The sequence below is a fragment of the Olea europaea genome, chromosome 17 (assembly GCF_002742605.1).
Source record: "Olea europaea var. sylvestris chromosome 17, O_europaea_v1, whole genome shotgun sequence".
NCBI lineage: Eukaryota > Viridiplantae > Streptophyta > Magnoliopsida > Lamiales > Oleaceae > Olea > Olea europaea.
The window spans coordinates 10500235-10514586 of NC_036253.1; the positions used below are offsets into that span (position 1 = coordinate 10500235).

Sequence of the window (14352 nt, forward strand, 5' to 3'; positions counted from 1 at the left end):
CCCCTGCTTTATCTAATAGTTTATCATCACCGGCTGCTATAAAATTTCTATTAAATATACCAGAGCCCTCAACTAAATTCTTCCCTTTTCTTGCATCATAGCTTTTGAAAATTATCAGTAAACGGATTCCCTTCCCAGGTAACGTCGACGGAATGTAATGATTCTTGTAATGGAAATTGTATTTCTTGCTATGTTTGTTTTGAAATATAATGACATTATAGAATCTGTTACCATCTTAGAATTAGGTGATTGCAGTCATTCTGTAGTTGAAAACTTAACAAAGTTCTTAGCAACTGTCTCCATTTTCATGCTTAAACAAAGTTGGATGAACGGGCAGAGTGGTAGCTTACCATTTAGCAATATGGTTTCTTGGGTGACAATAGGAATCCCCCTGCCCACCAATCCCCTCTACGAGTATTTTATGGATAATATGATATTCTCTGTGTCCGTGTCCATACGAGTCAGGTTGGTGTGGAGTGCATTATGCTTTCTTTAAATTTCTATCTAAGAAAATCGTTGCATTTGAAGGAGTGTCTCAAGCACGACGACGTTTAACAGCTTATCCGACATTTATTTTGGAAAATATTTTTCTAAAATTGAAAATTTGAGAGGCAGGTTCGGATGTTTCATTCAATTATATTTGTCACAAATAAAAAAAAAAAAAAAATTTTGGTTTGTCGTGTTGCAGAGTTTGAGAGAAATTAAAAGGCTACTGCATTATGTAGCACTTGCATCACTCATTTTTTTATGAGATTGTAAAAGAAGTTTATGAAATGTGATTGAAAATTTATGAGATCAATGCGAGATGTGGTTAATATTAATTGTTAGACTTTAATTTAGATTAAAATATGTAGAGGGAACATATTGGATGAAAAGGTTAACTTTGTTTTAAACTGATAAATGATATAGTGATATATAGTATTATATAATTTATTATGTAAAGTTTAATGTACATTTAGCATAGTTCTAAAAAATTTAATTTTAATTCCAACCAAATATTCTCTTAATTCGTTCGGAAAAGTCTATTTACAAAGTCAAATTGACTTGCACTCTTATCCAATAAAAGGAACGGTAAGTACAAGATTTTCCCTAAAATTTCCTATTTCAAGACGCGTTGCACGATTGAGAAGAATGAAGACGCGTTTTCCATCAGTTGACTTTTCTCTTTCTTCTTGCTTCTTCCGTTAAGAAACGAGTCGACTCATTTGACCAGTTCTCTCTTTCTTTCTTCCCATTCAACTTGCCCAGCCATCCATGATTCATCCTCGTCTACTTTAATTCCTAATTTTCCGTTCAAAACACACTTCATCTTTTCACTTTTCATCGTCAGAGCAGATCCAAAAAAATGAATGATCTTTTTTCAGGATCCTTCTCTCGTCTCCGTGGCCAAGATCCAAATTCCCACACCATCCAAATGACAAACTCACCTAATTCCACTGGCGGGGTAAATCTCGACAAGTTTTTCCAAGACGTCGAGGCCATCAAGGATGAGCTCCGTGATCTGGAGACGCTCTACAGCCAGCTCCAGGCCGCACACGAGCAGAGCAAAGTTCTCCACAATGCCAAATCCGTAAAAGACCTTCGAGCAAAAATGGATAACGACATCGCCATATCGTTGAAAAAGGCCAAGATGATCAAGGTCCGATTGGAGGGATTAGACAGGTCCAACGCTGCTAACCGCAGCGTCCCGGGCTGTGGACCCGGGAGCTCATCCGACCGGACCAGGACTTCAGTCGTCAACGGCCTGAGGAAAAAACTTCAGGACATAATGAACCGATTCAATGAGCTGAGGCAGAAAATGAACTCCGAGTATCGGGAAACCGTCCAGAGAAGGTACTACACAGTGACAGGGGAAAACCCAGATGAGAAAATCTTAGACAATCTGATCGAAACCGGGGAAAGCGAAACTTTCTTGCAGAAAGCAATACAGGAACAGGGCAGAGGACAAATAATGGACACTATAATGGAGATTCAAGAAAGGCATGATGCAGTAAAGGAAATGGAGAAGAATCTGAAGGAATTGCATCAGGTTTTTATGGACATGGCTGTATTGGTGCAGAGCCAAGGGGAACAATTGGATGATATTGAGAGTCATGTTCACAGGGCAAATTCTTTTGTTAGAGGAGGCACTCATCAGCTGGAGGTGGCTAGGAAACACCAGAAGAATACTAGGAAATGGGCTTGTTTTGGAATCATTCTTTTGTTGGTTATTATCTTGATTGTTATTCTCTCCATTAGGCCTTGGGAGAAGAAATGAGAATTTTTTTCTGGATTGTTATGCAATATTTTGCTTTTTTTTTTTTTAGTTTGTATATTGTTTTTTTTTTTTTTTTTTTTCCCTTTCTTCCCAGTTTATTGAGTTTTTGGAATTTTAATGTTTGAAATAAGATTCTTTTCTCTGTAACCATTTAAACTTTTGTATGGACATTGTTAAATACTTAACTCTTATTACATTAACAATCAGAACTCATATATGGTCTGCATTATCATATCAAATCTTCTATTTTCTTCCATTATATGTTGTGAATTTATTTCTCAATTGTGTAAGTTAATGTGTTGTCATGTTGTATGTTCAACAATTAATCAACCGATTCACTTAGTATTGTATCCGAGTTAAAGACTAATACCAATATGAACAACGAGATATAGACTCCGAGCTGAAGTAGTTGATGGGAAGAGATTTCCCTTATTGTAAGTAATGACCCATAAGATCAACTTCAGGCAAATACTTTGGAAGCACAACATTTGGCATTGATATTCATGTACAAAGTTAAAAGTTTCTTTGTTACACGTACTTTTCCTCGACTTAAGAATCAAAATGTTCTCTCAAGAGTTCTCCACCAATTTCCAAACGTATTGTGTAGGTGATTAATAAGTGCATTTCTTGCACTTATTTGGTTCATGGTTCCATAAATTTAGATTGCATTGCATGTATTTGAGTCGTTTGCTAGTTGATTTCTGCTCTTTTCGTGCTTTGTAGGATTACACTATTGACAAACATCGAGTGCATGAGGATTAAAGTGGGCGTTTAACTAGCATAATGTGAAGATGGGAAAAATTCAAGAGGGCACAAGGGCTAATATGGAGGTCACCTGAGGCACACATACTCAGAAGCGAGCCCCATAAGCTCGATGGTAAACTGTCGCGAGTGCCCTATTGAAGGAAAAAAGGGCTTGCTGGTGACTTCCCAGCCTGCAGGAAAACACGTGTGGATCTATTAAGACGCGCTTTTAGTGGCAAATTTGGTATTTGACGGTCCAGTCTTCTAGAGTTTTTAGAAAACATATATATCTTACAGGTCGGAATTGAAGAAGGGATTTTTGTGGGTAGAATGAAAACGTGACTTTTTGCATCACTTTAGAATTCTTGAGCCAGAAGAAAAAAAAAGTTACAAGATTAGTCAAGAGAAATTGGAGGAATTCAAGTATTCAAGATTTCTCTTTCTATTTTCTTCTTATTAAAGGTTAAACCTTAACCTTAAGGGTCCCCCACCACTCCTGCCCTGGAGTATCGTGAGGGAGGTAAATCGCAGGTTATGCCTCCAAAGGTACAGGGTGGAAGGCTGCTTGTACACTTGCACTTACCCAAGAGCCAAATCCATATTTCAGGATTCGAACTCTTGACGCAGCAGCCTCAAGTCCCCTTTTACCACTTGGAGATGTGTCCTGGGGGCATTTCTATTTTCTTCTTATTAATTTGATTTCGGGTGGTATACGAACAAAGCAAATCCTTATCTTGCGTTCCTTGGAGATGATGGATGACTTTGACTACTCAAATGTAAGTAAGAAAGCAATCAAAATGAGGTTATGAATAGATCACTCTCATCCTGCAAGCAGCATCACTACCTGGAACGATCTAGTCTAGAAATTTACTGGCAAATACTTCTTCATGCCAAAGTGGCGAAACAGGAGCATGACATCATTTTTTTTTTTTAGGCTGCTTGACACGGAAAATTTTCATAAAGCGTGTGAGAGATTCAAAGAAATGCTCAAACCATGACACCAAGACAGGGTACATAAGTTCAATATTTCTATGCCGGACATATAATTTTGCATAAAAAAATGAGTATTTTCAAAAAAGAGCTTGCTATGCGCAAATTTTTTCACGTCAATATACATACGCCAACGCATATAATCCAGACTGGAAGAATCATCCTAATTCTTGGAATGATAATCAGAATCAGCACAATGCTCCAAAATAACAGTCGGGTTTTCAAGGTGAAGAAAACAAAACAAGCTGGGAGGAAGATCTGGCCCAAATTGCTAATCACACCAATCAGTTTATGTAGAGGACATAGCAGGATATAGGGTTTGCTTTGAATATCTTAAACTCAACAATGCAACTCTAAATGATCATTTGCCTTTACCATTCATTGATCAATTATAGGAGAGGTTAGCCGGGCCTTTGCGTTACAGCCTCCTTGACCGGTACCGGGTTTAATCAGATTCGTATAACTCTTGAAGATCAAGCAAAGACTACCTTCACCTACCAATGTAACACATTTCCTCGTAGAAGGATGCCTACCGGCATACACAATGCTCATGTTCGTTTTCCTATTTGCAATGATGTCTTCATAGTGTTCATAGTGAAATATAAAAATTCAATTATAAGTACAAAATCAAGCAAGTTTTTTACTTTTAAGTGAAATATTTAATTACAAACAATTTATTTTATATGTAGAAAATTTCTTTCGAGTGAATTTTACTCTATGTTTCAGAGGCTCAAAGAAGACGATGGCATTTTGGGCAACCAAAATTGTTTTCGTGTATTAGATTTTATTTTAGTTATAAGTTTACGGTTGGGTTTGAGGTTTTCGCTTTTAAATTTGGGCAAACAAAATTGTCGTTCGTGAATAGTTTGTAAATTAGTGGCTTGAGCATAGTTGTATGACCAAATTGTCACCTCTGAGTATATGGAGGATGAAATTACCGATTGATCATAGTATAAGGACTGAATTATCATTTGAGAATATTTGAAGGATATAATTGTCTCCATTCAATAGTTAGTGGACAAAATTGTCATCTCTTGGACCCAATTGATGTTACAGAATAGTTGAACACCAACTTCACCCTTTAGAATAGTTGGTGGACTAACCGGACTTTTTGGGATAGTTAGAGAATCAAATTAACTTTTGTATATAGTTTAGGGACCAAATTAACACTTCAACATAGTTTGAGGATCTTACGGATAGTTGGAGGACCTAATTGACTATTCAGGATTATTAGAGGATCAAATCAATGCTTCTAGATAGTAGGAGGACCTATCAATGTTTCTATATAGTTGGAGGACCTAATTGACTCTTTAGCATAGTTGATGGACCAAATTGACTTTTCAATAAACTTGACCGACCTAATTGACTCTTGGTGATACGGATTATATAAAATTCACATTTTAGAAAGTTCGAGGATGGATTTAAATTTCTAGAATAATTAGAGGACCAAATTTACTTTTCAGGTAAGATCGTGGACCAAATTAACACTTTAGTATAGTTTGAGGATAAAAATGATGCTACCACGATATATGTAGGACCAACATCACCATTTTGAAAAGGGAAAATTGCAGTCGAGGTACCAAACCTTTTGTTTATTAGCAAACTTTGTCCAAACTTTTCATTTGTGCTACCGAAGGTACCAAGCCTTTCAAAAATCCGCACCCGAAGTCCAAATGGATTGAAACTGTATTAGTTAACCAAGAAAAGTAAATTTTGACATATTTTGACCAAATCGAAATGGGTAAAATGGTAATTTGATAATTACCATATTAAATAAATTGAACAGAAAAATAAAAAAATCAAGAAAAAATCAAAAAATTAAGAAAATAAATTAAAAAAGGGTTGTCTTCTTCAACCTCCGCACCCCACCATCTTTGTCCCTAAACCAGCCACCAGCACTACCCCATTGTATCTCACCCACCACAACCATAAATCAACAAACTTGCAAAAATTATCAGTATGAACCAGCAGAAGCACATAAACGAAACAACAAAAGCATAAAAAACCAGCAGAAACAAAATGAACAAGTAGAAACCCCAGAAAAAATAAAATAAAAAATAAAAATCTAGCAAAATTATATAAAACCAGCAAAAACAGATTACAGCAGCAACCTGTAGATTACATTAACGGAAGCACAAAGAAATAACAGATTACATTTCCCATCTAACCCAACTGTAGTCAACAACTGGCCTCCATGTTCAATTTTGAAAAAGCACCCATCTAATCACATCCTGATCACCATATTCAATTGTCTGTTTAGCCTCTTTGTATTGTTCATTACAAACGTCGGGTTCATATATTGAGATTTTCTTGAAATTCAGCCACACCACCTCTACATTTTCGGACAAAGATGGTGGGGCGAGCATGGGGTGGGGAGGTTGAAGAAGACAACCCTTTTTTAATTTCTTTTCTTGATTTTTTCTTGATTTTTTTTTGTTCAATTTATTTAATATGGTTATTATCAAGTTACCATTTTACCTATTTCAATTTGATCAAAATAGGTCAAAATTTACTTTTCTTGGTCAATTAACGTTCAAATGGATGGTTTCCATCAATTTGGATTTTGGGTGCGAATTTTTGAAAGGTTTGGCACCTTCGGTAGCACAAATGAAAGTTTTGGGTAAAGTCTGTTAATAAACAAAAGGTTTGGTACTTCGGCTATAATTTTCCCTTTTGAAAAGATGGAGCACTAGTTTAACCCTAAGGATTGTTGGAGGAGTAAATTAGCTCTTCAGAGTTGTTGGAGTACCAAATTTATGCTTTTGCGAGGGGACCAATTTCGTACTTCAGGATAGTTGTAGGCTCAACATCACCATTCCTAATTGTTGGTGGACCAAAATGATCCTTCGGTATACCTTGAGGACCATGTTGATGCTTTACGATAGTTAAGGTTGACCCTTGTCAATAGTTTGAGGAACAAGTTGACGTATTTATATAAAATACATTTTTATGAAATTTTTCCCCTTCTATGTACAAACCTAGTGCAGAAAATACTGTCTTCTCCTGATTTCACTCTAGAAAATATTAATGGATGATGCCCCCGTTTGGCCCCCATTTTTTAGAAATGATAATGGGTGGAATATTTTTTTTTTTTTTTAAATGAGTCGAGTTGAAAAAAAAAAAGAAAAATTTTTTGATTTACGTATAATATTATTTTATGAAAAATTGTATGATTAAAAATAGTAGAGAAAAAAAATGAAATGTAATGGAATAGAAATTAATGAGATTCAAACGGGAGCTAAACCTCCGTTGTTGTCTACTTTATATCCAACAAAAACATCAACATGGTCCACTAAATATGATTGGACATTTAGGCAACAGTGGGATTTAAAATTAAATTTTGATAAAAGTTAGATGAAATGTGTAGTTGAAAAGTTGTGAGTCCCATAAAATGTGTTATTAAAATTAATTACATTTAAAGTAAAATCTAGATTTTAATCCCTATCAAATAAGGACTTACATCCCACCTGTCACACCACATTACGATCAAACCTTCGCTTCAACCAACACTATCACCCACAATATATCGATCCATTCCTTGTTTCAACTTCAATTCACTGGCCCAATTCTCAAAAAACCTAAGCTCGGCTAAAAAAATAATAATAATAAATAAATAAAATGTAGTTTGAGTTTGGAAATGGTTCAGTTTCCTTGTTTTGAGTAATCATTTATATGTTTTGTACATAGTTGTGAATTAGACTAATGGCATTCATTATAATTAGCAAGATTTTAGTTTTTCCCCCTCATGTATGGGTATTTTATCTAATATGTCATTAGCAATTTTTAATAAATTCATGTTCCAAATTTGACGAAAATTTTCTGTGTAGACAACAATATAATTGTGAAATTTTCTTTGTTATTCAGTCTATTGGGGTCTTTAGAAAATTTGTTTTAGCTGAGAGAGGTAAACACTAGGTTGACTTTTGTTGCGATGCAGTTTAAGAATCATCTCAATCTCAAATGGTATAAATTTAATTTCTTATCTTAAAATTTTTCAATTGTTACCTAATCTACCTTATCAAATTGACGTTTAAGCTAACGTTTTTATAATATTAAAATTTTTTAACGGAGTAACCAGTGATGTTTAGCAAACAAATGCTCATCTTCTAGCTGCACTTGAAATTTTGTATTAGTCTGCTTCCATTGCACGCTAATTAACCAGTGGAGAAGACATGCTCAAATGTTATGTCAATCTGAAGACAGGCAAATTAATTATGGGTTGCATTGGAGACAGGATTTGCATGATCCAAGACACCCCCTTTTCAAGTAATCATTTACTCCAAAAGACAAATATGAGACATCCAGTGTAAATGTATCCGATTCCCAAGCAGGTTCCACTTCAATCTTCGTCTCTTCTAATGCAATATATGTCATCAAACGTTTTATTCCCCAAGTAAGAATCCATAAAAATAGTCATTCTGGTATAGGACATACATATGGTACTTAGGGTTCATATGACAGGGATTCTACTTTTTCTTCCCTTTCTTGTGCAAGAGCTTCATGTTAACTAAAACGTCCAATGACAATTTTTAGCCGTCATTTTATATTCTGTTTCTATCTTTTTTGTTTAGCATATAGTATAGATACAATGGTAAATCAAAGAAACTAAGCTCAAAGGGGTTTGCTGAGGCACTTTTGGTGAATTTATCCTCTTGCTCTGATAATCATACAAATTGATAGACGATTCTTGAACCTTATTTTATCCCAAGTAGAGACACAATACCAAAAAAATATATATAAAATAAAATAAAATGAAATAAAAATCCTGATATGGACAGCACTTGTACGCATGGACGAGGTTTGACACCTCCGTGCTGGTTCTTCGAACTTTAGATTGTAGTACGTTTTAAGAGCTCATCCTTTAAAATGGTATGTCAGTTGGGATCGAGTGTGAGATAATTTGTTGTCCGTATTGTTACATTAAAAGTATCTTCCTCTAATATGAAAGATCTGGGAAGGATACAGTTTTGACGTACATATAATCAAATAAAAATAAATTCTATAATTTAATTGTGATAAAAATGTTATATTCTTCTCAAATAATAATAATAATACCTACTCAAAATTTTGGGAATGAACAATCTTTTTATCTGTATACTGATCCACCGTAAGAATTACTCCCTGAAAGCAAACCAATTTGCCGTATCGAGGCCCTTGTTCCCAGGCCATATATACCCCGATACGTGCAGGAAACACCGACACTTCGAATTAGCCTACGCCTCAGTAACCATAGGTTACCTATTCCATGCACACGTGCACTGAGATATTGTATTATTGCATTCTATTTCTATCTGTATATATATGCACTGTAAATTTTTTGAGAGAGTTCTCGAAGAAAGCTTATGAATTTCAAGATTTCTTAGAATGGACAGGGGATGGAAACCTATTGTTGATGTGTCACGAGCCTGTCCTCGTTGTGGTTCTTCAAATACCAAATTTTGTTACTACAACAATTACAGCTTGTCACAACCTAGGTACTTTTGCAAAGGTTGTAGAAGGTACTGGACTAAAGGTGGGTCCCTCCGGAATGTTCCGATCGGCGCAGGTTGCCGGAAGAGCAGACGATGTAAGTCCATACGCTCCTTGTCTACAGGTGATGTGTCCTCTAGGAGTTCAGGTAATAACAGGGCAATACTTGAGTCAAGTAGCTCATATCCTGGACCTGGTGTCTCAACCAATATTAATCTTGCAGCAGCTTATGCTAATTTCCTTAATCAACCAGAGCCTCAGGCAGAAGTCCCCTTGTTGTTATATGATGGTACGTTGAATCACTTCATCCACAAATTTAGTTATTAAAAAGGGAACATATTTATTTGGCCTATGTTTGACGGCTTTTTTTTTTTCTTTTTTTTTTTTTTTCATTGGCTGGAAAACAATGTTGTCTACAGTAAAGTAGCCCCTTGAGCGATGAAATGCAGTTTTACCACTTTACTTAAGGTGTACGTGTACAATTGACCCTTTTATTTTATTATTATTATTTTTTTAAATACAAAACTCTTTATTTCCAAACTTACCCTCAAAATTGTTTTGAACTACCTACAAAAAAAATTGTCTCTATGCCATTGAGGGTAATGTTATAATTTGAAATTTTGGCCCCTCGGGACATAGTCCAGTGGTGCAAAGGACAAGAGTGAGGTAATCTCATGTCTTGTTGACAGCCGCAGTATAGGGGTTCGATTCCTGAGATATGAAATTGGACTCCTTGTAGGCGCAATGTACATACAGCTCTTGTTCTCTGGCCTGCTGAGACACATCCCACGATTTACCTTCCTCACAAAGTTCTATGAATGGGGCGATGGGGACCCTCAAGGTTAGAGTTCAACCTTTTTTTTTTTTTTTTTTTTTAATTTGAAATTTTGCCGCTGAGTGCATGATTGGAAAATCAATTTTCAACTGTTGCAAGTCCAGTACAAATAAAAAAAAAATTAAAAAATTGCTCCTATCAGGTGGGTAGGTATTTTGTAATTAATATGTGACTGTTTAAAAAATTGGAAAAACTTTATAATGCCAAATAAGTGCAGTCAAATAGAGACTTATTACACTCTTGAGTATTGTCTTCTACACGTGTACAAGTTTCATAAATAAGTCAGTGCAAACTGTATGCGAGTACTTTTGTCTTTTTGATACATATTGAACAGCCTCATAGAAAGTCGACAAACTAAATTCTCTAAATCTTGTCTTCAACGGGCATTCCATCTTTCGACTACACAGCAGGTTTAGACCAAGAAAGTGGATGCGGAATTCTTTCTGATAAGTTATTAGAAATTCATGCAGGCGATGAAAATGCAAGATATTTTTCTGGGCTTGACGCATTTAATCAGAAGCATCAGTATGCAACTGATCATCAGTTAATTACAAGTATGAACGGCCCGATGAACAATTCTCCGTTGCCGCCATTGCCTAGTGAAGATGTAGCAACTTCTGAAGAGATGGTGGGATCCAGCTTTGAATTAATGTTGCCAAATCATATATTTCAGTCAACAGATCAAACGGCAAGGATTGAACAAGATTCAGAACAGTTGAATAGAAATGGGAACCCATTTAGCATGCTGAATCTTGAAGCCATTTTCAGACATCAAGTCTTGATGAGGTTCCCTTTTATATCTTAGTTTTGCATAGGTTAAAACTTCTATAAAAATATATACTACTGCTGAATTTGTAATCGTACACAGTAATAACAATAGATAAAACTGCACCAATTTACACAATTCTTTCATGGTAGCATACGGGACTTGGGGGATTGGGTCTGATAAAAACTTTCTGGAAAATGTCAAATGATCCATGCAGTTGACACTCCAGGTGATAGTACCCTCACAAGGCCGACATCGGTCCCTCATGAATAAAATAATCCTGACCCCTCCATGTGTGTGTATTATGTCAACTATGCGGTTATCCGTGCGGATTATGTAGCTCGGTCCTTAGCCAAAGTGCTAGGTTATCGAACCGACATTGACCTGACGTGCATGCTGTATTCATTTAATAAAACGCACAATTTTTTATATAAGTGTCATGTGCACCAAGAATTTACACTTTAAAATATCTTGTCGAAGTTGAAAGTTTTGCATTGAAATTGGAAAACCAATATAGAATTCAGTGATCCAAGAAAGAATCCCTGGCAATCATCCTAGTTTGACAAGATAATCAAAGAATACTTTCTAAATTAATTAGAAGATTAGTCAAATCATGAACATGTCACTCCATACCCCTATATTTAATGCATATTAATATAAATTTCTATATTTAATTCATACTAATATAAATTTCAACAATTGTTGGAGTAATTCTTATTCTTATTTTGAGAGAGAAAAAAAAATTAATCTTTTTTGAAAAGTTAAATCTGACAATTTCTATTGAATCTATCTCACCAAAAGCTTAAACTATTACAAATATAGAAATTTATTTATTTAAATTTAGTCTTCAAAATGTACTAGCAAACGTGATTTATATTTTATCAAATCCATGTTACTCGCAAGATCCTTATGAATGAGTGCCATTGAGACTTAAGCGTGTATCTTATGTTTGCTTTGATGACTGATATATGTTCAATTATCTCGTCTAAAAATTTAAAGTTGATTGAATCAACATAGAATTAGATAGTTGTCCGTCACATATACATGCTCTCTCCATCAATTGAACTGACTATATGGTCATGCTGATGAAGGTTAATACCGAGGAAAATTTCAAATAGCAGCCCCATTTCTCACTGGTTTCTGGAAAAAAAAAAAAAAAAGACCACACGAAATAATTTGGTTCGATGGAGTGCCTACACAGAGTAGAGTGTTTTCATTATTGATTACTCAATGACGACAAAATCTACACAGTAAATGGTATATCGCAAAGCAGTGAATACAGAAACAAAATCCTTGACTGCAACAAGCGAATCCCAAAATAGCATAAATCACTTCGCTTCACCTACTTTTTCAATACTCAAAAAATTGAAGATAGAAGAATTATTTCCAAAAAGTTTATATATATTTCTCAACCGTGTGTTAGATTCTACCGTATATGTACTCTTAACTAAATTCAGTTATGCACACAACTAGTTTCGATCTATCCCCTAATTCCGTCACTATATCTAGATGGACAAGAATCAAGCAACTCCATGGGCACACATGGAGAGTTCTTCCATGATCTTGCATGCAGTTTAAGTATGGCTCCAGCTGTCTTCATTGTTTTGGTCCCGCAATTAACTTGAAGCACAAGGCACAGCTTTGTCACTGCACCAATCTGCAACATTTCTTGAAGAACCCGATGAGATGCAGAGAATTTCGAAATTGAATGTAAAATTCTAACTCCCCTTTCACTTGCAACTTGTGAAACCCTAAGTATTTTCTTCGACACAATGGCCAATCCTGCACTGTGCTTTAATAATTCTGCTCTTCCTTCCGCGCATTGGCATAGAAAATCCAACACCGTTAGCATCATTTCACAAGCCCTTTTGTTTGAAGTGTCCAGTAAAAGGTCAATTAATGAAGAAACTGCTCCTGCTTCCACCGCTTTGATCTTGTTTCTTCCCCATGGACAGACAATGGTAAGAATTTTCAGAGAAGATTTTGAGGCTTTTTGAGAAATCTGATCCTTCAAGATTTGGACTAATTCGATGAAGAATTCAGGTTTTAAGATGGTCAACTCTGTTGGATCATCTGTTGGGAATCTACTTATACATGCACAACGGAAAATTAAATTATTTCGATTCCCATCCAATAGATCTCATTGTGTTTGGTTAGAAATTGTGATAAGATTGTACCTTTTTCAGATCTGCAATCCTTTTGCTTCTCATTGTGTTTGGTTAGAAATTGTGATAAGATTGTACCTTTTTCAGATCTGCAATCCTTTTGCTTTTCTTTTCGTTCCATAACTTTGATTCGCCACCACAGCTGTCCAATTGTTCAGCCTCCAACGGTGATCCACACAGAGAATATGATTGCAGCCTCTAGGGTTTTCTCTTGTGCTAGCAAGAATAATGAAAACCTTAATCGACCTCAAACCCTAGTTATGTATTTATATAAACCCAAATAGGCTCGGCCCGGTCCGGCCCAATAATTAATTAATCCAATTAATTAAACCCGGTCCGTGAATAACAAATTCAATTAATTAATTTATCCAACGATTGTTAAATTAATCAATTGGCAATTTGCAATCTTCTAATTCTCTTTTGTGTGTGACCCATTAGGTTCCCGACCACGATGCCTAACGACGTGAAATATTATTTTGATCTAATCAAAATTGATAAATTAAAACACTCCTTTTAATTTATCGTCAATTCACATTCGCCGTCCCTGATTGACATCTAGCAATGTGTCAGGGCAATACATGTGACGGGAAATGTCACGTGGTATGACAAAACCAAATTCGTTCGTTTACCGTGAAACTATAATCCCTTCGTCAATATGATCCGATCAATTACGAGATATGGAATTGTGTCAATCTCGATCATCGATCATATCTTTCACTCCACTATTAAGTCAATATAAATCGAAAACTCCTTTTCGACTCATGTGTACACCTTGGCCAAGGATTTGATCATTGACTTAATTGAATGAAACGCAGATCATAATCTCCTACTATCTAAGAGTGACGAATCCTTTATTGATCAATCACAACCTTCATACGATTCTTGACGTACCCGAACGATGTCGTATTAGCGGCCCTTTTCAGAGCAACATCCAACACCGCCAAAGTATGACTGTCCTCATATAAGGTACCATGACGACCTCAAGTCAAAGGACCAATTTCACTACCGAACGTTAGAGATTAACCACCGACACTCAGATAGTTATCCATGTGGAATCTCTCGACGGGTCTCCAATGTTTTGTTCTATAACAAACATCCACGTGTTCATTTAAGTGTCACCACACTT

At 35.6% G+C, this 14352-nt stretch overlaps 3 protein-coding genes across 3 annotated transcripts in view; 2 read left to right on the forward strand and 1 right to left on the reverse strand.

Annotated features, from left to right (window-relative positions):
• The first annotated feature begins 1119 nt into the window (after positions 1-1119).
• LOC111366281 (syntaxin-121-like) lies at positions 1120-2435 on the forward strand. Its single transcript, XM_022987010.1, has one exon. The coding sequence runs from the start codon at positions 1346-1348 to the stop codon at positions 2255-2257; it is 912 nt and encodes a 303-aa protein (XP_022842778.1). The 5' UTR covers positions 1120-1345; the 3' UTR covers positions 2258-2435.
• A 6920-nt stretch (positions 2436-9355) lies between these two features.
• LOC111365615 (dof zinc finger protein DOF5.3-like) lies at positions 9356-11100 on the forward strand. The gene is made up of 2 exons (XM_022986153.1): positions 9356-9749; positions 10766-11100. The coding sequence occupies exons 1-2, from the start codon at positions 9356-9358 to the stop codon at positions 11098-11100; spliced, it is 729 nt and encodes a 242-aa protein (XP_022841921.1).
• Positions 11101-12259: 1159 nt separating this feature from the next.
• Positions 12260-14352, reverse strand: part of LOC111366282 (E3 ubiquitin-protein ligase PUB23-like) — a 10627-nt gene continuing 8534 nt past the window's right edge. The window contains exon 2 of the mRNA XM_022987011.1: positions 12260-13134. Within this exon, the coding sequence (XP_022842779.1) occupies positions 12542-13134 (593 nt within the window). The 3' untranslated portion in view covers positions 12260-12541. The remainder of the gene's footprint in view (positions 13135-14352) is intronic.